Source organism: Tenrec ecaudatus, chromosome 13 (genome assembly GCF_050624435.1).
Source record: "Tenrec ecaudatus isolate mTenEca1 chromosome 13, mTenEca1.hap1, whole genome shotgun sequence".
Lineage (NCBI taxonomy): Eukaryota > Metazoa > Chordata > Mammalia > Afrosoricida > Tenrecidae > Tenrec > Tenrec ecaudatus.
This window is the reverse complement of record NC_134542.1, coordinates 105,170,091-105,194,934: the sequence shown is the minus strand read 5'-3', so window position 1 is coordinate 105,194,934 and position 24,844 is coordinate 105,170,091. Positions and strand designations below refer to the sequence as shown.

The following is a 24,844-nucleotide window of genomic DNA, read 5'->3' as shown; positions in this document are numbered from 1 at the left end:
CTTTATACAATTGATGTATGTATATATATGGATTATGATAAGAGTTGTATGAGCCCCTAATAAAATGTAAAAAAAATGTCCTTGATACAACTGATGTATGGATTGTTATAAGAGCTGTCAGAGCCCCAATAAAATGATAAAAAAGAAAACAATCTTAGAAAAATGACAAAAAGGACTGATCATATCAAGTGTTAAAAGAATACAGAAGAAAAATATAAAAAAATACAGAAGAACTAGAACCTTCACGCACTGCATGAAATACACTGTGAAACAAAGCCCCGTGCACTCACCATGAACCAGTCATTCCACTCCTTTGTATTTACACGAGAGAATTAAAATATGTCTAGATGACTATTCATCAAATCTTTATTTATAGGTGCCCAAAATAGAAACAACCCAATTTGTTCATCAACTGACAAATTATTGTATATCCATACAACGGGATGCTATCCAGCAATAAAGATACACACTATACACACAATAAAGATACACACATTCCCACTGAGTGAATGTCACAATAAATATACTGAATGAAAAAAGCAGTTAAAATACTATAATCTATAAAATTCCATTTATATAAAAGTATAGAAACCTATAGAACAGAAAGTAAAATAATAATTGACCTGAAAACTTCTGAAGATGGCTATATTTACTCCTTAAATTGTGGTGATGGCCACATTGTATATAAACATAATAAAACAATACACTTTTTAATAAGTGCAGTTTTGTCTTCCTTATATCTACAACTAATGCCCATGGAAGCAGCAATCAAGAGATCAAAAGAAACATTGCATTGTGTAAATCTGCTGCACATGACCTTTTAAGGGGGGCGAAAAGCAAGGATATTGCTTTGAGAAGTAAGATTTGCCTGACTGAAGAGATGGTATTTACAATGGCCTCCTATGCATGTGAAAGTTGGACACTGACTAAATAAGACCCAAGAAGAATTGATGTGTTTGAGTTGTGGTGCTGGTGAAGAATATTCAAAATACCAGGGATTGCCAAAAGGACAAACAAATTTATGTGACGTGTGGCCAGAGCACTCTTTAGAGGCAAAGATGGCAAGAGTTGTCTCATACTTTGTGGACAGGTTGTCAGGAGAGTCCAGTGGCTGGAGAAGGACATCATGTTTAGTAAGTACAGGTCAGCACAAAAGAGGAAGGCCCCCAAGAAGGACGGTGACATGGGGGTTGCAACAATGGCCCAAACACAGGTAGCTGTGGGGTGAGGCCGGATAAGGGAGGGCTTGTCTCGTGCACCCGGTGCGATGGGTTGGAACTGACTGGATGGCAAACCGAACAACAAAAAAGGTATTTCTTTTTAAGCAAAATGTTTTACAAAAGGAGATAAGTGGTGTAATTTATAGACATTTAAGAATCTATAGGTACTAATTGTTTGACTAACAGAACTTTCCAAATAAGAGATGTTTTGATAAGAGACTCCAAAGACAGGCACAAAACAATGAAGATTAGTTTTAGGTGTAAAGGAACCATGGGGGAGGTGAAGGGAGATGTCAGATGGTGTAAGATACGACAAAATAATAATAATTTATACATTATCAAGGGCTCATGGGGGGGACAGCGAGGGGGGCAATGAGGAGCTGATACTAAAGGCTAAAGCGGAAAGCAAATGTTTTGAGGATGATGGCAACAAATGTACAAGAATGCTTGATACAATTGATGTATGGATTGTGATAAGAATTAAATGAGCCCCAATAAAATGATTATATAAAAAAAAAGAAACTATGGGAATAAAAGTAAGGCAAGAACACAAAAATTACTTAGGGAAGAATAAACAGGCCAATGTGGTACAGGGTTAGGGATTTAAAGTCAAGACACTGGCGTAACTTAGTCAATGGGAAACCATTGAGAAAACTTTGAACATGACTTTGGGCGAGTAGCATCAACCAGAGGACAGTGTCTCTCTGGGTACAAGCTTAGGGCTGAAAGCTAAATTTTATGCTTAACAAAATATGAAGAAGTCAGGAAAAGGACACTTGCTTCCTCTTCAGTCAGAGTAACTACAGAGCTAGTTGTTCGGAGGGCAGAAGAATTCTCCTGCATTCCTGAGGGTAAGGCACATGTCTGGAGAAACCAACCCAAGCACTACAGTTAGAGTGGGGCCACCACTCCACAGGAGAATCCTGAAACCCAGTCGCAGTGACTAATACCCAGAATGGACCAACCCAGAGCTCCGGTTCACAAGAAAAAACCACCATAACAGATTTTTAGGCCCATACCAAGTCCACTTTCAACTTTAACAGATTTCTAACATTCAAGAATATTCCCATGGACATTACACAGGTGTTCTTTAAAACAAAACAAAAAACAACACTGTGTACAATGAAGAGGAACCAAGTAATTACTTATAACCAAAGCGCTAAAGACAAAGCAATTACCGCTAAAAATGTTAACATGGAAATCTCCCGTGTTATCATGGCAAGCAGAAGGGAACCGAAAAAGGAGAAGCCCCTTGACAAAATGGGTCGACAGTGAGTGCAACCTTGAGCTGACACACAAGGAAAACTGGGCGGTGGTGCAGGACCTGCGGTGTTGCATTGTTGTACACAGGGTTGTTATCGGTCAGAAACAACGTAATGGTACCTCAGACCAAAATGAGGGAGAAAGAGATGGGGCTTCCTACTCCTGGACAGAGTCAGCCTTGGAAATTCATTGGGGAAGTTCTTTCTACACTACCCTAGAGGGTTGCTATGAGTCAGTACTGACTCAGTGGCGGGGGGTGGGAGGGTGAGGGGAAGTGGGGGGAGAAAAGGGGTAGAAAGAGAATGGGGGCAGATGGCTAGGGGAGAGAATAACAGCAAGATCGATCTTCAGTTTCCAGTAATTAACACTGGAAATAAATATTTTGGGACAAATGGCACAGGTATTATATAATCTGAAACCATGTGGTGAGAAGAATTAAGATTTGTTTGGAATACCAGAAATAATAACATCTATCATTTTCTGTGCTTTGAGAATTAAGTCCTCATTACACTTATCAACTAAGCTAATATTATCAACCCAGAAATTCAACCACAAATATTTCTATAACCACTCTTTTCAAAATCTAGACACTATGTTTCTGACAGCTACTCAGAGAGAACATTTTTGTTATCCAGTACAAACCGGCCAGCATACCTGTTTGGAAGGTAGGATTTGTTCCAGGGTACATGTTAGGAGAGTAGGCAGGAGCTGCTGCTGCTGCGTAGCCCATGGGGAAACCAGCTGAAGAAAAAAACCAACCACAAAATAATCTCGTGTCAGACATGTATTAGCATGATTTTACAAAAATGGTTTCTACTGTTTTTACCTTTTTCATCCCAACTCTACAAACTGGCTTCCAAAGATGCACAGCTTTATATGTGGTGAACAGATGACCTTCCTCAGAATTCCAACAGATTACAATAATAATCCTGTCCTTTAAATTTAGGGTTTAAATGCTCATAGCTTTCCACAATTGGGAAATTTCAGCAGAAATTTAGTTACGAGCCCAGAGTAGCAAAGCGCGCGCGCGCACACGGCTGTCAGAGAGTCACCCAGCAGTTCCGCTGCATGTTTCTACTCACATCCCCAATTCTTGCCAGAGTAATAAGCATTCCTAAGAGTAGGACCACTCATCTGCTTTTCCTCTAGGACTCAACTAAGCTTGAACTCAAGGCTGTTTTTGTTGCTAATTCTCACAGAAACCAGATAAATAGTCAGCATTATTGGCTATGTTCACTTACAAGTTTTTTTTTAAACCAACCACCTAGCTGTCCTCAAGTGGATTCCACCTCGCGGTGACCCTGTGTGTGTCTGAGTGTAACTGTGCACCTTACGTGTTTGCAAAGAAAAGCCCTCTTGAAAACTTTTCATTCCATTTCGGGCTTCTTCATATGCTGAAGTTCCAGTACCTAATTTCTCCAAGTCCGGGCGGCCAGGAAGAAGCCCAATCTGAGACGCTCGTAACTTTAGTCTTCGAGGCGCTCTAACAATGCCCACAAGCACAGAATTGGAAATGGCAAGATCGCAAGTCACATATTTCAAACTTACAAGCAAAACAATTTTTAATACAAATATGTTTCATAATCTAAATTATGACTAATTACAGTGTCATAGCTAAAATCTTGCTCTAAGATGTCCGCCAGCATGAAGGGATTTCGTCATGTGTTGGAGAACGCATGCGTGGCAGGCACTCACCTTCAAGTAGGGCATCTCACTCATGTGAATACCCAAGGGCGTCTTCTACATGCAGGAAACACAGTTGACGACGATCCAAGCTCACTAGTCTTAACTACTGTCACCAATGAGTTTTGAGACGCCGTCTGCTCTATGGCTCTCATTCCCCCGTCAATACGGAAGGCGAACTAGAGAATAGCAGTGCAGAGGAGACTGGAAGACAGTGCTTTTACTAGGGTCTTAGGTCCCAGAACATTCCAGGTGAAGTAACCAAAATGAAGAAACCATAAAGGTAAGGTGAAAATTCAGTTGAGCGCTACAAATGTAGTATTTCAGTGGACCTTAATTTTAACGGTTCTGAATAGAGTTCCTTGCATGAATTCTTTTAGTGGGTCTCCAACCCAGCCTGAAAGCACTGCTATGCTGTCCTGCAAGTTTATACATGGGACTCTTCGTCTTGAGAAGGGCATTCAGTCTGACTAATACCAAAGAATCTCTACTGGGAAGTACCCAGTGCCCACCTCTTATAAGAAGCCATTACTACCTCAGAGTTGCTTTCCTGCGTACTTTAGCAAAAGCTATTGGGATTTCCTTCTTGGACTATAACTTTCTCATTTGTCCTCTCTTTCGCCTGAGTACAATGTGTGGTATCAAATGATTACCATGTTCAGTCATCTTGAACATCAAGGACAACTCTGACTTGAAACAGACCTAAAATGGCCATTTTAAAGAGTCGCTCGGTGGTTTTCAATCTGTGTCCTACTGGTCACGAGAGGTTTTTTAGAGGCCCTACCTGCAGGCAGAGGAAGGCCACGCAGGCTCTAGAGCAGAACTTCTGAAACCGCGGTTCGCTGTGACAACACGTGGGGCTGCATAATTGAAATGTGGGGGCCGCCAAAGACTTCTGAACATGTAATGACCAAAGTATAATTCACGCCAACGCCTCAGGAACCCAAGGTGGTTCATAGCACTCAGCTTCCCTGCAGCCTTGCTTCTGATCACACCACACATGCTCAGTCACTGCCACCCCATCTCCAATCAGGACCTCGGTCGGAAATGTAAACCTCTACATTTAACTTATTTTTCATTCCCACCTGTATTTCTCACCACCTGGTGTGATGAAGTCATTTCTGACGCCCTGTAAACGTTTTCAATTTGCAACCCTTTTAGTCTGATAAATTTGTAAGCAAATCCAGGTATATAGGTATTAAAATAAGTATACAAATCAAAAACAGTTTTTGACAAAGCTACTGCATACTTGAGTATAAGCCAACCTGGATATCCGCCGAGGCACCTCATTCTACCATAAAAACTGCATTTAAAATGTGCTGGAAAACTCAGCTTATACTCGAGTATAAATGGTACTAACTTTGATAGTATGGAAAGCACATCATCTAACTATGGTGGTAATTTGGGAGACTCCGAGTTCATGATAGCAGGGAAGGTACTGCTACAAAAACCTGGGATTCATACATGTTTGATGTTTAATTAATTTTTGGTAATTATGCATTCAGAAACCTTTTGTTGCCACCACATTATTCACCATGACCCCTATGCAGTTACCACCCCCCATATGGAGACTAGAATCAGAGTTTAAAAGGCAGAAGTTCCCAAACTTATTTGGCCTACCACCACCTTTTCAGGGGAAAAAAATGGCTTTAGGAACTTACAATAGAGAAAAGGGTTAAGAAATCTACAGACAAAATCAAGGAAAACAGTAGGATGTTAGAAAGCACCTCCGATTAAAACTGAAAACCCAGAAATACAATCAAGAACCTACAGGCATCTAATTTCTCATAAAGAACTAAAACCCATTAAATGGGCAAGGGACAGTCCTTTCAACAAATGGTGCTGGAAAAACAGGAGCTTCACCTGCACACCACATACAAAAACACACTCAAGATGGAACAAAGACCTAAATATAAACAATACAGGTAATAAGACCATCAGTGAAAAAAATAGGGACAAATTTAAAGATCCTAATAAACAGACTACCGAACCTAATGAAAAATATCCAAACTGTGAGACAAAATAAAGGACTGAGACCTACTAAAAATATGACACTGATGTACACCAAAAGACTTCAGCAAAACAGTCAACAGAGAACTCATAAATTGGAAAGATATTCCATAATAAGACTGAATAATGAAGGGCTACACTTCAAAAATCTATGGAAAACTACAATATTTTAACATGAAAAATACAAATAACCCAATGAAAAAATAGGCACAAGACATGAATAGGCAATTTACCAAAGAGGACATACAGGCAGCTAACAACCATACAAAGAAATGCTAAAAATCATTAACAATAAGAGAAATACAAATAAGGCAACAATGAAGTATTTCCTCACTCAGACACTTTTGGTAAAATTCAATAAAGCAAAATAACAAATGCTGGAGAGGATGTGGAGAAAAGGACATGTTTCTAGACACACACTACCTACCCAACCTAACACAAACTGAAGTAGAAAATCTGAACAGACCCCTAACAAAAGAACAGACCCCTAAAAAATGAGCTCACTAAATAACAACAAAAACAAGACAAGCCCAGATGGCTTCACTGCTGAATTCTACCAAGTATTCAGAGAAGAGCTGACACAAATTTTACTCAAAATAATTCTAAAATTTAGGAAAGGGAACTGGAGTTCATTTTATAAAGCGAAAATAACCCTATTACCAAAACCAAGCAGAGACATCATCAGAATTTATCTTAACAACATCATTAAGCATCTAACAATGTCAGAAAGCAAAATTTGGTTACAGAGCATTTGAAAAAAAAATGATCGCAGCAATGCATCCACAGAGGACTTGCCGGAAATCAAGCTGGATTCAGAAGAGGACGTGGAACAAGTGTCATCACTGCTGTTTTCAGAAAGCTCATGCCTGAGAAAGGGCTACCTGTTCTTTACTGGCTATCCCACGGCAGACTGTGGGGATCTTAATTTACGGACGGCACTGCCAAGAATGAGAATTCCAGAACACTCAGAGGAACACGGGGCTACTGCATGGTTCAAAACCAGGAGTATCAAGGCTGCAATTTTTCACACTCCTTTCCAACAGTAGGCTGAGCAAATCACCTGAGAAGCGGGAGGTGCATGCATCGGGGCTGCACGAGGACTCAGTATTAACAGTGGGCAGGCAGATCTGCCACCGCGGGGCTGGGTCCGACTTAAAGTAACCCTGAAGGACTATGTACATCGGTCCCTGTGGGTTTCTGAGACCTTAAATCTATAGAGATGTAGGCAGTCTCATCTTTCTGGAGGGACTGGTGGGCTCAAACTGCTAAAAGAAGACTTGAAACATTTATTGAGAAAAAAACCCCACAAATATTACAGCCTTTATAACAGCTGGACCAATGAACATCGTCATAATAAACAGATGGGAAAATATTGTTGTCAAGGATTTCACTTGTATCTGCAATCAATGCCCTAGAAGTAGTAGTCAAGAAATCTAATGACTTACTGCACTGGGCAAATCTGTTTAAAAGAGCTCTTCAGCGTGTTAAAAAGCAAAGACATTACTTTGAACACTGATGGGTGGCCATGGTATTTCCAACTGCCTCGTATACATGTAAAAGCTGAACAATGAATAAAGAAGATCCCAAAAGAATTGGTGCCTTTGAATTATGGCATTGACAAAGAATATTAATTGTACTGTGGGCTGCCAGGAGGACAAATCTGTCAGGAAAACACCAGATGATATTTAGAAGCAGGATGTAGAAAGCCTTCATCTTATGTTCCCTGGACACAGTAACTAGTCCCTGGAGTAACCACTCCTTGGTAGAGGGTTGGCAAAATAAGAGACAGATCCTCCACAAGCTGGACTGACCGGCAGGGCTGATGGATAGTGGTTCATTCTGTGTACAACATGGCCTCTATGAATCAGAACTCATCAACTGCGCCTAATAAAAATACTTCAGGAAGTTTTTAGAAAGGTCTTACGATGTTCACCAACTCTGAGGAATTCTGCTACTCCTTTTCTTCCACTTTACTTGCTCCTTAACGGGACCTTCCTTTGTCTCACGTTTCTTTCTATAGTATCTGTACTTCTTAACCAGTCCCTACTTGCACCCTTTTCTCTATGCTACAGCCGACTTTTCTCTTTAGCACTGGTTTTATCCAGTTAAACTGAAATTCTGTTCAAATGATAATTTCCAGTGTCTTATTTCTCATTGATGTTATTTATTTTTCACATCTTTTGATTATTCTAAATGTGTTTTCCTATGACATGGTCTCTACCTGGTGGTTCTAACCTTCAGCCTTTCATGCCTACGGACTGACTTCACAGACAACAAGCGTCTTATTATTTGCCTGTTAGCACGCAGAACCAAGCCCGTGAGAACCCTTCAGCAACCAGGATGGACAGCAGGACTCCACTGCAGTTCGGCAGGTGCTGCTGCTGCAGGCACTACAGGCATAGGGCAGGTGAGAACTACTTCTTATGTTAGTATCTCAGTTTCTGGATGTCTTGAAGTCTTGAACGGATACAAATTCTTAGGGCAGATTTCGCATCAGAAAAATCCCAGGAGATTTCTCATAGCGCTCTGAAGTATCAGATTGACGAGTAATCCAACCCAGTTCTCTGCTTCACATGGTCTTAGGGATAATCACTGTTTGCCCCTTAGATGCCGACTGAAAAGCACCAATAGCAAATGCCCACCGGGAAGGCCCACTAGCCCAATGACCAATGGCACAGTCCGTACTTGGCCACAGGTACTTCTCTTTCTTGTAAGCTAGCTTTTAGAAAAATGCTTTAGTAAACATTCTAGGGGCTTTACAACTTGTTCTGTTTTTAGGGAAATTATCCATTTATTATAAAAAGCCATGAGAAAGTATAATATTCTAATGAAAAATTACTAGTTAAGAATTACGACACAAGCATGTGTTACTTTCTACTAACCAGCTCCTAGACTCTAATTTTTGTTCTGCATCCTCTTTCCCCGCTGGTCGGACTCCACTGCAGGTGGGCGATATGTATCAAGACCGGCTCAGGAGCAAGACAAAATGGACGTTGCATCCAGACAGAGAGAATTTCTCTCACAAGAATAATACAGACAGAGAACAAGAATCCACACTGGGCTTTTCTGTTGGATAGAGATGTTTAAAAAAAAAAAATGCTCACAGCCCAAGGAGCTGCTGGAAGGTACTAACCACCATGAAAAACTCTAATAGTTACGTAACCAACACTGAGCCAACTCTCAGGAAGAGAAGCTGAGATCAGGAAATAAAGAATCCTAATTACAACAGACCTAAACATTGACCAAAGCCTCTCGCTTAATTTTGCAATTCCATGAAGCAATAAATTCTCTCTCTTTTTTAATGCCACTTGGAACAGGGCTTTTCAAATTGAAAGAATTCTTGGTGACACAGAAATTTACTAAGTGTTTCAAGTTAAGAATACAAACAAAATTATAACATGACCTTACCTGGGTAACCAATTCCTTTGGCATTTGCATAGGGGACCCCAGAAGATCCAGGGCTATAAACAGGATTCATGATTTCCAGAACTAAAAGAGAACAAAATCAGTGCGTTAGCCAAGTACTTTTGTCCTCAGAATTTTCCCCAATATCAGTCCCAAAGAAGCAGGTACCAAGAGTCCCTTCTCCTTTCTACTATAAAACCTTGTATTTCATGCCACTCCCAGTCAGTGGAGAAGAAATATTAAATGTCCTCATAGGTACTCATCGAAACCGAAAACAAAACAAACCTAACCCTATAAGACAGTGGTTCTCAACCTTCCTAAAGCCGTGATCCTTTAATGCAGTTCCTCATGTGTGGTGACCCCCCCAACCATAAAATTATTTTTGTTGCTACTTCATCACTGTAATTTTGCTACCGTTATGAATCAGGTGACCCCTGTGAAAGGGTTGTTCGACCCCCAAAGGGGTTGCAACCTGCAGGTTGAGAACCGCTGCTAGAAGACAAAACAGTAGTGCCTCTTTGAGCTTCTGAGACTATAAATCTTTATGGGAGCTTTAGAAAGCTTCATCTAGCCTCCTTTGGATGCAGCTGATGAAGTCAAACTGCTGAACTTGCTCTTTGCAGGCCACTGTGTAACCACCCCGGCTCCCTGGGTGCCAACTAGGCAACTAGCAGACTACTAATGCTCCTTTACAACTCTCTTTTGTAAACATCAACACACAGTTTGCCTACTGCTGTGGATTGTGTGCGCGTGTGAACTAGCAGTTATGTCACTGGTATTTCAAATGCCAGCAAGGTAGCTACTATGAATAGGTTTCGGCAGAGCTTCTAGACCAGTGGTTCTCAACCTGTGGGTCGCGAGCCCTTTGGGGGGGTGTCAAACAACCCTTTCACAGGGGTCGCCGATTCATAACAGCAGCAAAATGACCATTATGAAAGTAACAACGAAAATAAGTTTACGGTTGAGGGGTCACCACACCATGAGGAATTGTATTAAAACCACAATTCATGGCTCTTGAGTTGATGCTGAATCACAGTGACCCTATAGGACAGGGAAGGCCTGTGCCTGTGCATTACTGTGACTGTAACCTTTTACAAGAGCAGAAAGACCTAATTTCACAGGCCAATGTGTAGCCCCCAAGCAAGGCACGCAAAATACGGCTGAGGAAAAGCTGCTTTCTCAAAGTAGTCAATCCTAATGACTTGGAGAGAGCAAAACCTTTGGGAGGGCCTTCACTTGCTGATGAGACACGACGCCAAACGAGAAGAAACAGCTGCAAACACCTAGTAATCATCAGAGCCCGGACTGCACAAGTCAAAGGCCTAGGGAAACGGCAAGTCACTAAGAAAGGGACGGAACGCATAGACATCAATGACCCCTTCTGCAATGCCACGCCCAACAAAGGTCAAACACGTCTTTGAAGTGACCCATGTCCCGAGCGGCCATTTTGAATCAAGCAGTCCTATGGTTTACTATGCCAGGAATGACAGGACATTTCAAGATCCACCTTGTCATGCAATCTCTGTGACAGGATAGTATCGAACCTAAGGCAAGGAAGTTCAAAGTTAATACAACTATTTTTCAAAAGTATGAACTGATCTGATCACGAGGGCAGAACATATGTTCTTAGTGATAGAAAAGAAGCGGGCCATCACATGAAGGGATTCAGCAAGACCAACAATGCCATCACAAATACCTTTTTTACAACCATGGGGTAGAATTCAACAGATGGAATACACAGAAATCAAACTGACTACACCTATGGAAAGAAATCATGGAGACAATATATTAAACAACACATTTCACTAGATAACTATTTTACGAGACCTCTTTAAAGCGTTGAAAAGCAAGAATGTAACTTTGATCCCGTCACACCCAGGTAAAACACTAAGAGGGTGCAACAGAACAGCAAGGGAATGGAGCAGCAAGGTCCCCAGGGAATGCTGAAGGCAGGGTGTGGTGCCCCAACAGACTGGACTGGAAAACAGTCCTTGAACTACAAGCTTTTCTTTCTTGTTGCGTTTTGTTCTGTTTTTTGGTCATTGGTTTGTTGTATATTGTTGGTTTTGCTCTGTCTTATTTTTGTGCATGTTATTATCTCCGCAGGTCTGTCTAAATAAAATAGGCTGGATGAACAATCTGGAGGAGAAAACAATGAGAAGGACAGTTCTGGGAGGACATGGGAGAGGAGAACGTGGGGGGAAAGGTAGTGGTGTTAACAAACTCAGGGACACGAGAACAAGTGATCCAAATTAGTGGTGAGGAGGTGTAGGAACCCTGGTAGGGCATGATCAAGGATACTGCAACCAAGAGGAATTACAGAAACCCAAATGAAAAGTGAGCATGATAGTGGGGCAGGAGGAAAGTCAAAGAAAATAGAGGAAAGAACTAGGAGGCAAAGGGTATTTATAGAGGTCTAAATAAAGACATGTACATATGCAAATATATTTATATATGAGGATAGGGAAATAGATCTATGTGCATATATGTATAGGTTTAGTAATAAAGGTAGCAGAAGGACATTGGGCCTCCACTCAAGTACTCCCTCAATGCAAGAATACTTTCTTCTATTAATTTGGCATTTTATGATGTTCACCTTCCCGACACAACCACTAAAGACAAAGCAGGTGAATAAGCAAATGTGGTGAAGAAAGCTGATGGTGCCCAGCTACCAAAAGATATACCATCTGGGGTCTTAAAGGCAAACAAGAGGCCATCTAGCAGAGCAGCAACAAAGCCCACATAGAAGAAGCACACCAGCCTGTGCGATCACAAGGTGTTGAAGGGATCAGATATCAAACATCATCAGAACAAAAATCATATCATTGTGAATGAGGGGGGAGTGTGGAGTGGAGACCCATAGCCCATTTGTAGGCCACTGGACATCCCCTTACAGAAGGGTCTCAGGGAAGAGATGAGCCAATCAGGGTGTGATGTAGCAACAATGAAGCATACAACTTTCCTCTAGTTCCTAAATGTTCCCTCCCCACCATCATGATCCCAATTCTACATTACAAATCTGGCTAGACCAGAGGATGTACACTGGTGCAGATAGGAAATGGAAACACAGGGACTCCAGGGCGGATGATCCCTTCAGGGCCAGGGGTGTCAGTGGTGATACTGGGAGGGTGGAGGGAGAGTGGGTTGGAAAGGGGGATTACAAAGATCTCTGCATGTGACCTCCTCCCTGGGGGACAGACAACAGAAAAGTGGATGAAGGGAGATGTCAGAAAGTGTAAGGTATGACAAAATAATAATTTATAAATTATCAAGGGTTCATGAGGGTGTGAGGAGCGGGAAGGGAGGGGAAAAATGAGGAGCTGATGCCAGGGGCTTGGGTGGAGAGCAAACGTTTTGAGAATGATGAGGGCAATGAATGTACAAATGTGCTTTACACAATTGATGTATGTATGGATTGTGATAAGAGATGTATGAGGCCCCAATGAAATGATTTTTACAATCTCAGTGCCATCTTCACTTCAGACTCCAAGTGACCCTATATGCAACAATAGGTTCAAACATGACCAAATAGTGTTTATTTTTTATTGTAACATCTAAACTGTGCTTTGAAGACCCGAAGGATGATTGCTATACAACGCAGGTCAAATAGGAGCAATACAGTTTTAGGCCAAGGTTTACTCATAGTCACATCCTGCCTGACATTGTCCTTTTCATAGTCATGATTGCACAGAACATCGATCAAATGTTCCTCAATATGCTCCTTACAGGTGAGGATGGCAACACTTCATCTTCGTACTTTGGACCTGCTATTGGGAGATACCCGTCCCTAGAAAAGGCCCGCATGCTTGGTGAAGTAGAAAACCAAGCCAAACGCACTCCCATTAAGTCAATTCCGACTCACAGTGACCTTATAGGACAAGGTGAACTGTCCCTAGGAGTTTCCGCAACTGCAACTCTGTCTGGGAGTAAAAAGCCCTTTCTCTTGAGGAGCAGCTGGTGGTTCAAACTGCTGACCTTGTGGTTAGCCAACCAACTCGTAACTGCAATGCTAGTAAAGGATAAGGGCAGCAAAAAGGACGACCCCATGGATCACCGACACGATGGACTGGCACAGCGGCTCAAACCTAATGGTGAGGATGACACAGGACAGAGCAGTGTTTCCTTCTGTTGTTCTCAGGGTCACTGTGAATCAGAATTGACCCAATGGCACTTACCTCCACCACCACGCTACACTTAGAGCCCTGGAGCAGTGGTTCTCAGCCTTCCTCATGCCGCGGCCCTTTCATACAGTTCCTCGTGTTGTGGGGACCCCCCCCCAACCACAAAATTATTTCAGTTACTATTTCATAACTGTAATTTTGCTACTGTTATGAATCGTGCGACCACAGTGAAAGGGTCATTTGACCCCAAAGGGGTCACGACCCGCAGGTTGAGAACCGCTGCCCTTGTTGGTACAGCTGCTTAATGATCTTGGCTGCTAACAAAAGCAGGGAGGGGGAAAATGAGCAGCAGATATTAAGGGCTCAAGTAGAAGGCAAATGTTTTGAGAATGATGATGGCAACAAATGTACTATGTTCTTGACACAATGGATGGATGGATGGTGATAAGAATTGTATGAGCCCCCAATAAAATGATTTTTAAAATAAAGCAGGTGGTTTCAGAGGAACAAGGGAAGAAGTACTGGCGATCTACTTCCGAAAAATGAGCCACTGAAAACCCCCTACTCTACTGTGGGGTACTCAGGGCCACCATGAGTTGGCAATGTCTTCACAGCAACTGATTACCCTCCACTTACCCCATAAAAATGTTAATGAATTGCCTATGAACCACCTTTCAAACTAACGACAAATTACATTTCCACTTTTCCCCCCAAACCAAATGCACTGCTATCCAGTCAATTCTGACTCACAGCGAGCTTGAAGGACAAGGTGAGCCGCCCTGTGCGTTTCCAAGACTGTAACCCTTACAGGAACAGAAAGCCCTGTCCTTCTCCCTCAGAGTCGCTGGTGGTTTCAAACTGCTGACCTTGTGGTTGGCAGTCCAAAGCATAACCACTGTGTCACAAGGACTCTTTAGAGGCTACAGGCAGATAAGAAAATGATGCGGGACTGCTAGTGAGATGTTGTGGTTTCTCTCTGTAATTTGACATGGGGATTGCATTGGAAGGATACCAGTACCACACAGATAAGGCCTGAGAAGAAAGGCCAAACAGCTGAAGTTACATGTTTAAAAGGTGCAAGATTCACCTAGACTTTGAGCATAAGTGACATGGAAAATACTTCATTAGGCACTGTCTCCTACATTTCACAGTGCTTAGCACAGATAACTTGTAAATACCAACTGATTATTCTGAATAAAAGAACTACATGGTAGAAAATATAGCATTTTGTTCTGGCAATAAATATTAACTTGAAAGTTATTTAAAATTATAATTCAAAATCTTAAAAATATATCTGCTTACTGACCAATTGTTGTAGGTATCATGAACTCAATTCTCACTCACAGCAACCATGTGACACAACAGTGTCCCTGGCTGTAATCTTACTGGAAGCACAACATCAAGTCTTTCCCAGAGCCCCGGAGCACGGCAAACTACCAACCTTTTGCTTAGCAGTCGAGTACCAAACCATCTGCACCACCAGTCTCATTCACGTTTACAGATTAGTTAACATCAGGCATGCCCAAACTGCGGCCCGCCCAGGACATGTACCCAGCCCGCCAGGTGTTCTTGCCCGGTTTGGTTTTTTTACTTCAAAATAAGATATGTGCAGTGTGCATAGGCATTTGTTCATAATTTTTTTTAAAACTATAGTCCAGTCCTCCAACGGGTCTGAGGGACAGTGAACTGACCCTGTTTAAAAAGTTTGAGGGCCCCTGCTGACCATCTTAGCTGAATTCAATAATCAATCTTAGCATCACTAAGAGTCCATGGAAGTAAAATTAAATATTTTTCTCAAAAAAGGAGGGGGCTAAATACAGCAAACTGCTAAATAATTGTTATGTCAAAATGTTGGTATATGAGATATATTACCATCACTCTAATTTGCATAATGAACTGTGATGTAGTGAACTTACCTATTACTTATAGTGCTTGTAACCATCTCTCTTTAACCCCCACCAAATGACTGGGTGGGATCATGCAAATACGTTGGACAAGACTGCCTAAGGGATTGGCCAATTTTGCAATTTCTTTTAAGAATGAGGCACCCAATTCCCAGAACCATCAAAGAGTCATGTTCAAAATCCCTGCCTGAAGTGTTAGAGGCAGCAAAAGCCATGCCACTGCAAGACCCGGGGCTGAGGCTAGGAGACGACGACGAGACAGAGCAGAGGAGCAGCTGAAGACTGTGAGGATGTGAGGAAGAGTACTGGGTGGGTGTCCTGGCTCATGGGGGCAGAGGACAGATGACTTAGTGACGACTGCATCCTTAATGTTTTCTGATCTGGGCTGGTGATAGTCTATTAAAATTCCCTAGTAAGCACCCGACATTGTACATTTTGTCTTTGAGTTCTGTGTAGCCCTTGTGTTGCTTATTGAAGCCAGTAAAAAAATACAGTGGTGTGCTAGAAGTTGGAACCAACTCAGTGGCAACATGGTTTTAACTAGACAAAGCAGTACAGTGATAGTTTCATTTTAAACATATACTTCTGATTACTGATGGATTTCCACATTAAGGAATTTTCTGCTGTCATCTTTTTAAAACGCAAATCTGAATTTTGATTCCTATATGAATTCTGCCAATTGAAGCATTGTAAGTGAGTTTTTAAAAACTGACATCCTCTAACTCCTGCCTTAGGGTCCTTTGGGATTAGGGTCCTTGATTCACATCTGCAAGACAATGAATTATTTAATATGGCTCTTCGAACCAAAGCCTTTGTTACGCCCACCAAATAACCTTCATTTTCCTTATGATTCTGGGTAAGGTGGTAGGGGAAGAAAATGATCGGCTTATGATTCAGTTGTGACTATTATTGACTTAGTTAATTGCCAATTGTGATCAGCATCCTGCTGAGTATAAAATTAGCCATCTCAGCAGCAGACGGGAACGCATCCTTTGGACCTCGAGATCCCTACGCACTGAACCTACTCAATTCAAGAGACAGCTGTGACCCTAGAGGAGCAGCAGTGAAAACAGAGCACGAGAGAGTAGTGGACTTCCCAGCCTACCTAACTAGTAAAGCTAAGTGCTTTGAGGGAGACTGTCTTGTGGAGTGACACTTATTGGAGGCACTGGGCGGGGCTGAGCCACGGAGCTGGAGCTGAGCACAGCTCAGACAGAGGCTCATGGCTGTGTGCTGTGCCCTGAGCATTGATCAGCATTGACTCCAACTCACAATGACCCAACAGCAGAGGGTGGAACTGCCCGTAGGTTTCTGAGACGGTAACGTTTACATGGGTAGAAATCCTCCTCTTTCTCCCTGGGCATTGACTGATGGGGTTCAATAATTCACTGTGATGACTACATAAAACTTAGACAATTGTGGAATTTTTAAAGGGATATTAACAGGCTACAATTCAGGGAGAGATGCTCAGGATCAAGTTGTTCATTCAACCAGGATATTTTCTTCTCTGTTGTGCCTGCGGGCAGGCCACTCTCGGCCCCTCAGTTCTTGGCCGAGCCTTTGCCCTGCTCTGATTGGAAGTTAAAACTTTTTCAAGAGCCAAACTCCACAAAAGATCTACAAGTGCTAACACTGGGGAATGTCCCGACACCAGAGCCAAACTATAGGATATTTGGAGGGCAAAAGTCTTCTATATTAAGAATACGATGTCTTTTTGAGAATGAATGCTTTTCTTTTGACTTAAACATTCAACAACTTGAAGTCACTAAACTTCAATTAAAGAGGAACAGCTCCTAAGGTCAGTCAATGTTCTGAGCAAGGACTATTCAGCACAGAAACAACACTCAGCTGAAGAACTAAGAACTCTCCACTTATGCCTAGTTTACGCCATTTATACTTTAGAAGGGTAAGAAAGTGTTGGAAATTGGTGGACTTTTTAATTTTATTAGCTGAGATGAATGGTAATTTGTGGCGTCGTACCAATTTTAAACATCATTGTCTTCTGTATCTCAACTCAGGAAACAGGAAGCAAAAATGGGGCCGAGTCTAGATGGCAGAGTGACACCGGCACCCGCCAGGCTGTGCACGCTGAAAGCAGGAGCACCTTGCGGAGGATGTGGGCTGACGCCCAGCGGGACAGTATTTCAATTACTAACTGCAATCTTTAAAGTGCCCATTTCCCAGGTATTCTGCTCCCTTTGGAGGCTTTCCTTTACCATCTTGTTTCTCTGGACATATTTGGGCACAACATACTGTTTTCCGGATGCAGAGGTGGAAAAATTGCAGAACTGTGTATTAAGAACAGAGCATTCTCCCTGGTTTTTCACAGACCCCGCTTGTTCAGCATGAAACTGCAACTGAACCCAACCATCTGGGTTTGCAGAGCGACTTCTCCTGTGTACCACACACCACCTGACTCCGTAAGTTTCTTATGGTGATTCTTCCGCCTCCACCCCACCTTCCCCTTCCAAGCGTTGCCTGAAATTCTTGACCAGGAGGCCAACAGTCTCATGGGAGGAGCTTGTCACCTGTTATTAATGGATTGTCAACGGTATTAATGTCCTGCTGGAGAGCAGAATCACATGCAGGTGCCCCTTCTTCAGGGAAAGGAGCTGCTTCAGGAGGGTCAGTCCTCTCGGAACACAATCGTTTTCTCAGGCTGTCTAGAGATGTTCTCCCCATGCTCACCGATGAGTTTTTCAGTGGTATCTGGATCTTGGCTTCCTTTGCTGTGGCAGGAAAAGTCTTTGGATTTGGGAATGCATGTCCAAACAGTCGCTTAGATGCATCTAATTTCTGACCTTTGGTGCTCAACTGTAATTGATGGCACCAGGCCCATATGTTGTCTCTGCGAACCAGGTTAACCGGTGGCAGTTTTGATGGTAACAGAGGAATTGGAATCTTCTACCGAAGTTTCGGGCTATCATCGTGCTGTGAATTCACTTTGGGGCAGGAAGCATTTTCCTAATTTTAGTTAGTCACTTGAGACACACTATTTTGCACAGCTGATGACGTGCTTGGTTCATTAGTAGCCCACGGTAGTTGTTCAGGTTCTGACACCAGTTCTTACCTGAGGGTGATACATACTTCCGGCTTCTCTGGGGAGTTCCACTCCCTGCCGTTTGCATTCTCCATAGCCAGAAAGGTGAGGTTGTCTAAAAGAAGGTCTTTCTTCCTAAAGCCTGTGTCCCATTTTAAAAGTCTGCAAGACCTTCATTTCCACAGTTACAAGCAGTTACATAGTGGGCGCCCTGGTGGTGGAGGGGCTTACATCCTTCAGGTCAGCAGTTGGAAACCCCAGCGGCTTTCTGCTCCCTTATCTCAGAAACCCACCAGTGGCAGATTCTATCTATCCTGTCCAATTGGGTGGTCAGGTGTCAGAACTAAATCAATGGCAGTGAGTTTGGTTTTTGGTTTGCCAACTAAATGTCAGAACCCTATGCAAACCTTTAAGCAAACTAAGTCTGCTTTATAAAGCCACTTCACAGAAGCGTCAACATTCAGAGAAAAAAAAGCCTTAAATATGTTTTTGCTATCAAAGCAAAAATAATCCATTACTGGTTTACTTGTGAAGTTTGAAACTCTGTTTCTGTTATTACTAAAAATAAATATCTTTATGTAAAATCTTTCATCATAGTATTTCAGAAAGTCTTCTCACACAAAGATAACTCGAGAGGTTAAGAGGAACCATGTAAGCATTTTCAAACGTTCCAAGTGCATTAAATCCACATTCGAGGGCTAAATATACTGTAAAACGTCCTATTCGTGGAGATGTAGCCCTGGTGCCTGTTAGGCTGCGATCCGAAAGGTCGGCTGTTCAAAACCACCAGAGCCTCGGCGGGAGAAAGAGGGCTTTCTTGCTGCCCCGTAAGAAGGTACAGTCTCGGAAACTCACAAGGGCAATCTACCCCATCCGGTAGTGTCGCCAAGAGTCGACTCAATGACAATGAGGTTTTTTGTTTGTTTGTAATCGTGGAGAAGTTGTAAAAGTGTATAAACCGCAGATGAACAGAAGGTTGTCTGAAGAAAACCTTAATTTAAATAGTGTCTCTTCAAGTTCATAGGCGAACGCTCGGTTTCTGCAAGTAACTGGGGTAGTTTTTACTTTGTGGGCACCCCAAAGAGTAGCTCTACATTCGAAAATCAGTAAAATGGCCAGAATCCTAATTCTACAGAGACAGACAACAGCCATTTTTTTCACCCTCAAACATTTTTCCGATCAGTCCCAAATCTGGCCTGGAAAACACCGAAGCAACGTTCTGGTACAAAAAGCCGCCTCTGCCCGCCGGCCACCCGGCAAGCAAGAGCCCCTCTGCCTGCAGCGCGGCGCCAAGCGCCGCTTCCTGAGCACCCTCGGAGGGGGGGAGCCGTGGGGGGACCCAGCCCACCGCCCGCCCAGGACAAAACGCGCCGACCCCCACCCCACCATCCGCGACCCCGCGCTCGCGGCCCGACCTTGGCACCGCCCCGGGCCGGCGGCACAAAGCTCTGCACTTCCGGCCGGGCCAGCGCCCGCAGCTCGCTCGCCCCGCGACCCAGGCCGGAAGGGCCCCGCGGCCCCGCTCACCGGGTCGCAGCGGCTCGAGGGCCTGGGCCTCGGCGACGAGCGTGCAACGGTCCTCGGAGGCTCGCGGTGGGGCCAGGCCAGGGGCACGTGACGCGGGGGCCGGCTCCGACTCGAGACTCCGCCGCGAGGCCAGCCCTCCGCCCCGCCGCCGCGGTTCCGGTCCGCCTCTCCGCAGCCTGTGATCTCCGCCGACACTGCGCAACTCCCCGAGCCGGCAGACCTCACTTCCGCCCGCGCGCGCGCGGCCGCTGCTGAGACGCGCCCGCCGTGCGTGCGTGCGTGCGTGCGCGCGCCTGGTCGGCGACGTCCCGAGGCGCCGGCTACGCACGGTTCCGCTGTGGTTTTTGACAAACGGAGCCCTGCTGCCCGTGGCTCCCGGGTCCCCGAGGGCTGAGAGGCTGACCAAGTGCCCACTGGGAAGGTGTTCCCTTGGTCTCTTGAAATCAACACTATTTTTCTACACCCTGTTTTGCCTTGTTCATCTTCAGAGGGTGAAAAAGTGGCCCAGAGCGTTTGACGGATTTCCGTTGAAAAATATGTTCGTTCATGTGCTTTGTTTCTGCAGGACTTTATGCAGAAGTGGCGGCTCTTGCAGACTTAAAACAGGGGCCTGGTGGAACCCTGACTTGTCTTGAATGCTCGCGGATGACCGGAAACCAGACAGCTCCGCTAGATACTTGTCACTTCAAGGATGGCAGGCTGCAGGCTACCATGTGGTCTTGGCTGGCCTTGGCCTTGGAGAAGGGGTCATTCGACATCGCAAAATGGGACGTCCAGAAAGAGGTGCCACAAACCTCCAATTCAAGCCAAAAGGCAGCTAAACTAGAGAGGGGACGTGCCCTCAAGGCAGTGAGAACAAACGATGGCCAGCAACCATCACTGACCCAATACCATTTCATTTAGATCCTCAAAATGACTATGGGAAAGGCGCTGCCATTGTTCCCATTTTACAAATGAGGGAATGGAGGCACAGAGACATTGACCGGCTTATAAAAAACACGGCTGAGACGCAGCTTCAGAGTCACAGAAGCGTCACAAGGGGTGCGAAGGTGCCACCTGTCGGGGTGACACCAAAGTAACTGTAAGGTTTTCATGCAGGTATTTCAACAGAAATCTATTAGCTTGTCTAAAAATCGCCCGTTAGATGAGCTAGAACAAAAACACTTCTTTAAAAAAATCACTTTATTGGGGGCTAATACAATCACAATCCATACATACATCCATTGTGTCAAGCACATTTGTACATTTGTTGCCATCATCCTTCTCAAAACATTTGCTTTCTACTTGAGCCCTTGGTATCAGCTCCTCATCCCCCCCCACTCCCCTCTCCCTCATGAACCCTTGACAATTTATAAATTATTTTTTGTCATATCTTACACTGTCCAATGTCTCCTTTCACCCACTTTTGTCTATCCTCCAGGGAGGAGGTTATATGTAGATCCTTGTAATCAATTCCCCCTTTGTACCCTATCTTCCCTCCACCCCAAAAATACTTTTCATAAGCCCCGTTTGTATGTAGAGGTGCCCTCTGCTTTTCAAATGTTTACTGTATGCCCCTTAGCTTTTATGAAAGGCCTACATTAACACCTGTTCTCTCTAATGGAAAGAAATCTGAAGAGGAGTTTTGCTTTCTGAAAAGTGAAAAGCACGCACATCACCCTTTAAGAAACAAGTACTCAGCAAAGCAACTAGAGCGTCTTGCTAAGCCCTGTCCCTGAAAGTGGTATCTCAGTATCAAGCTGCCATAGCTTTGAGCTGTCTGGGAATTCTGTGTGCTAATGTTATTTTAAGTTTTATGTATTAGTTGGTAGGTTGTATTTGGACTCTGTTAATACAAAAAAAGTCTCCCTATAAATTAATAGTAATTGATTTCTCAGTTTACACCAGCTCAGGCTCAAAAAGTTTCATAGGAACGTTATATTTCAGAGAGCTGGGGAAACCTTTATCAATATGCCTATGAACCTAAAGTTACATGTTAATTTTTTGAACCTTCTAATGTGCTCCTGTCAGAGCTGTTATTGATAGCCAGTTATAAAGAAGCTTAAAGCATGTGGTTTTTCCTACATGCTACAAACATGCACTATTGTTTTCTTTGTTGCTGGTATTTTTACAGTTGCTCTTTTTGTCCAATTTTCTGATGTTTTAATCACAGTTTTGTGGTAATTAGTATTTGTGGACTTGTATCATTTTTTGGAGAATCTAGTAGTAATGAAAGGAGGAAAAAATTTCAGACTTTTGCTTAGTTACTAATCATGTTGTAATCAATAACATAATTCAATACAGAAAGACTTTACAAGCAATTTTGTTGTTAGTATCCCTAGGATCTTAGAAACTTAAACAATTTACAACTATGTCACATACTATTTTGGTGGGGTGGAACCATGCAAGCGAGATTTGCACAGGGACTGGTAAATTTTGCCATCCCACTAGGTTTAAAATAAGCCAATCAAGAAAAATGATTACAGAGTGGAGGCTTCTGAGCCAGAAGACTCCTACACTAAATCCTCAATCCGGGAGTCAGATCTCTGTGACACCAGAGACGGCAGAGTTGTGGCAGAAATGCTGTGGCTGCCGAGCAGCAGCACAAGAGCACAAGAGTGGTGATCGTCCAGCCCACGGAATGAGAACGCTCAGAGCCTTCAAGCAAGAGGCTTGCTGGTAGAGAGGGTTGTCCTCTTGGCACTTAATCCAGGTTGCTAAGTTTACTGACTTACAGAGTTAGAGCTGAGCACATTCAGGTCAGACTTTCTGGTAGAGTGGACATTTATCAGCAAAACAAAAATTGGCCCAACAGGACAGAGGTCAGGGGGTCACAAGGCGGAGATGCTGAGAACAAAAAGAGTTTGGTAACACGTGTCCAGTAGGCTACAGGGCCAAGAGCATGGCTGAGCAGAGGCTGCCCTGACCAAAGAACTGTATCCCCAGTATTCCTAGTTCTGAATTGTTATTACTTACTTCACTAATAAACCCCCTCATTGTAAGTATGATCTGCGAGTTCTGTGTGGCCATTGCAAAAGATGATCAAACACGACAGAGAAGTGATGCTGTGGGAAGGATAGTTGGTGTCAAAATTGGTTTAAAAAAATAGGTTGGAGGGTAAAGGCGTATCTGACCTTGAACTCAGAGAAGTTGGTCTTACTTTGATACTGAGTTTGGTTCTCCACATTCCTTGTAAAGTCAGAGAAGGCCAGACATGCCCGCTCACCATTGTTACAGTCTAGTAGAGTAGGAGGTCCAGGCGGGAGGGAGGCTGGTGACACCCCGAATTGCCGCACTGGGCGACACTAACCCTGGTGATGCAGCTGTAGATTCAAACTGCAGGTCTGGCTTCACAGTCCTTGATCTTCTGTAGAAGCCCTGACTTTTCGCTTTCCCAAAACTGCACTAACTGACTCCACAGCATGACAAGTACCCAAGAGTTCTCAGTCTGACCACCAGTGGATTTGCCTTATTGAAAGATAAGAGGACTCTCTGCTACCCTGGACTGGATCAACAGAAACAGCTAAACATAGCATAATTTTTTTAATTAAAAATAATTGTGAATTCGTTGGAGGTTTACAGATCAGTTTTCCATTCATTCATTTATACGAATTTTATTTCATGTCATTGATTTCAATCCCCACAATGTAACATCTTTTTCCATTTTTCCTCTGTGTTTCCAGTTTCTATTCCTCCTTTAATCTTAACCTTTCTGAAGTTTCTTCTCGGGTAAATGTCGCTTTGGTTATTTCACATGGCTGGTTATTTTAGGTTGTGCACTTCAGTTCTTATAGGTCCGTCTATTCTTTGTCTGAAAATTGAGTCATGCAGGTAAGTTCATTTCCAGACCTTAAAGGTGACTAAGAGCCATCTTCTCACAGATTCCACAGTCTATATCGAACCAGTCAATCAGTTTGTTTGTTTTTTTAATTTCAAGTTTTGTTCTATATTTTCTCCCACTTCATCCAGGACATTTTAATGTAATCTGAGCCCTTGTAGAGCTGTGGGGAATGGTAATCTGGCGCCATCAAGTTCTTCTGGAATGCGGGTTGTAAAAGCCGATGTTTTTCTGGCCTAGGAGTCCATCGGAATGCTTTTCATGCTTCTTTGATTTTCTTCACTCTTTCTCTCCATACAAGGAGAACCCAATAGTTGAGCCTTAGATGTTCACAGGAGCTTTCAAAACCTCAGTTGTAACTCACCAACGTGGAATGTCGAGCATTGTACTTGTGGACTCTGTTTTGTCGTCATGATTCATTTGTCAGTGTTCATATTGTGTTGGCATGCATGTTGCTATGGTGCTGGACCGGACACTATGCAAATACAGCAGTGTCATCCACTGTGAACAGGTTTCAGCAAAATTTCTAGCGTAAGGCACAATATTAAGGAAGAATCGGGTGTCCCTTCCAGAGGGATTATCACTGGAAACCTTATGAATAGTGGCAGAACATTATCTCCTGTTTGCGAGAAGACAGACCCTTCTGGTGGGAAGACAGTTAAAATTTGACAGCTGAAGGGCTGCCTCTCAAGGTAGAATCTGCCTTAATTCAAGACTAAATTCACTCTTGTGTGCCTAATGATACGACTTGTATGTGTACAACTGAAAATACACTAACCCCATTTATATTTTATACTCAAACAAATATTGGATGCATACATACAAAGAAAGAATATAACAGCTACAGTCCTCAG

The 24,844-nt window shown here is 43.2% G+C and overlaps 1 protein-coding gene across 2 annotated transcripts in view; it reads right to left on the bottom strand.

Annotated features, from left to right (window-relative positions):
* The window catches only part of FAM168B (family with sequence similarity 168 member B), a 43,133-nt gene extending 22,740 nt beyond the window's left edge, over positions 1 to 20,393 (bottom strand). Inside the window, exons 1-3 of one of the 2 annotated variants that reach the window (XM_075529986.1) lie at positions 20,062 to 20,393; positions 9,585 to 9,665; positions 3,138 to 3,224 (exon numbers count right to left, since the gene is read on the bottom strand). In XM_075529986.1, the coding sequence (XP_075386101.1) occupies positions 3,138 to 3,224; positions 9,585 to 9,654 (157 nt within the window). In that variant the 5' untranslated portion in view covers positions 9,655 to 9,665; positions 20,062 to 20,393. The remainder of the gene's footprint in view (positions 1 to 3,137; positions 3,225 to 9,584; positions 9,666 to 20,061) is intronic. The other variant, XM_075529985.1, reaches the window with a different exon arrangement.
* Between the last annotated feature and the right edge of the window lie 4,451 nt (positions 20,394 to 24,844).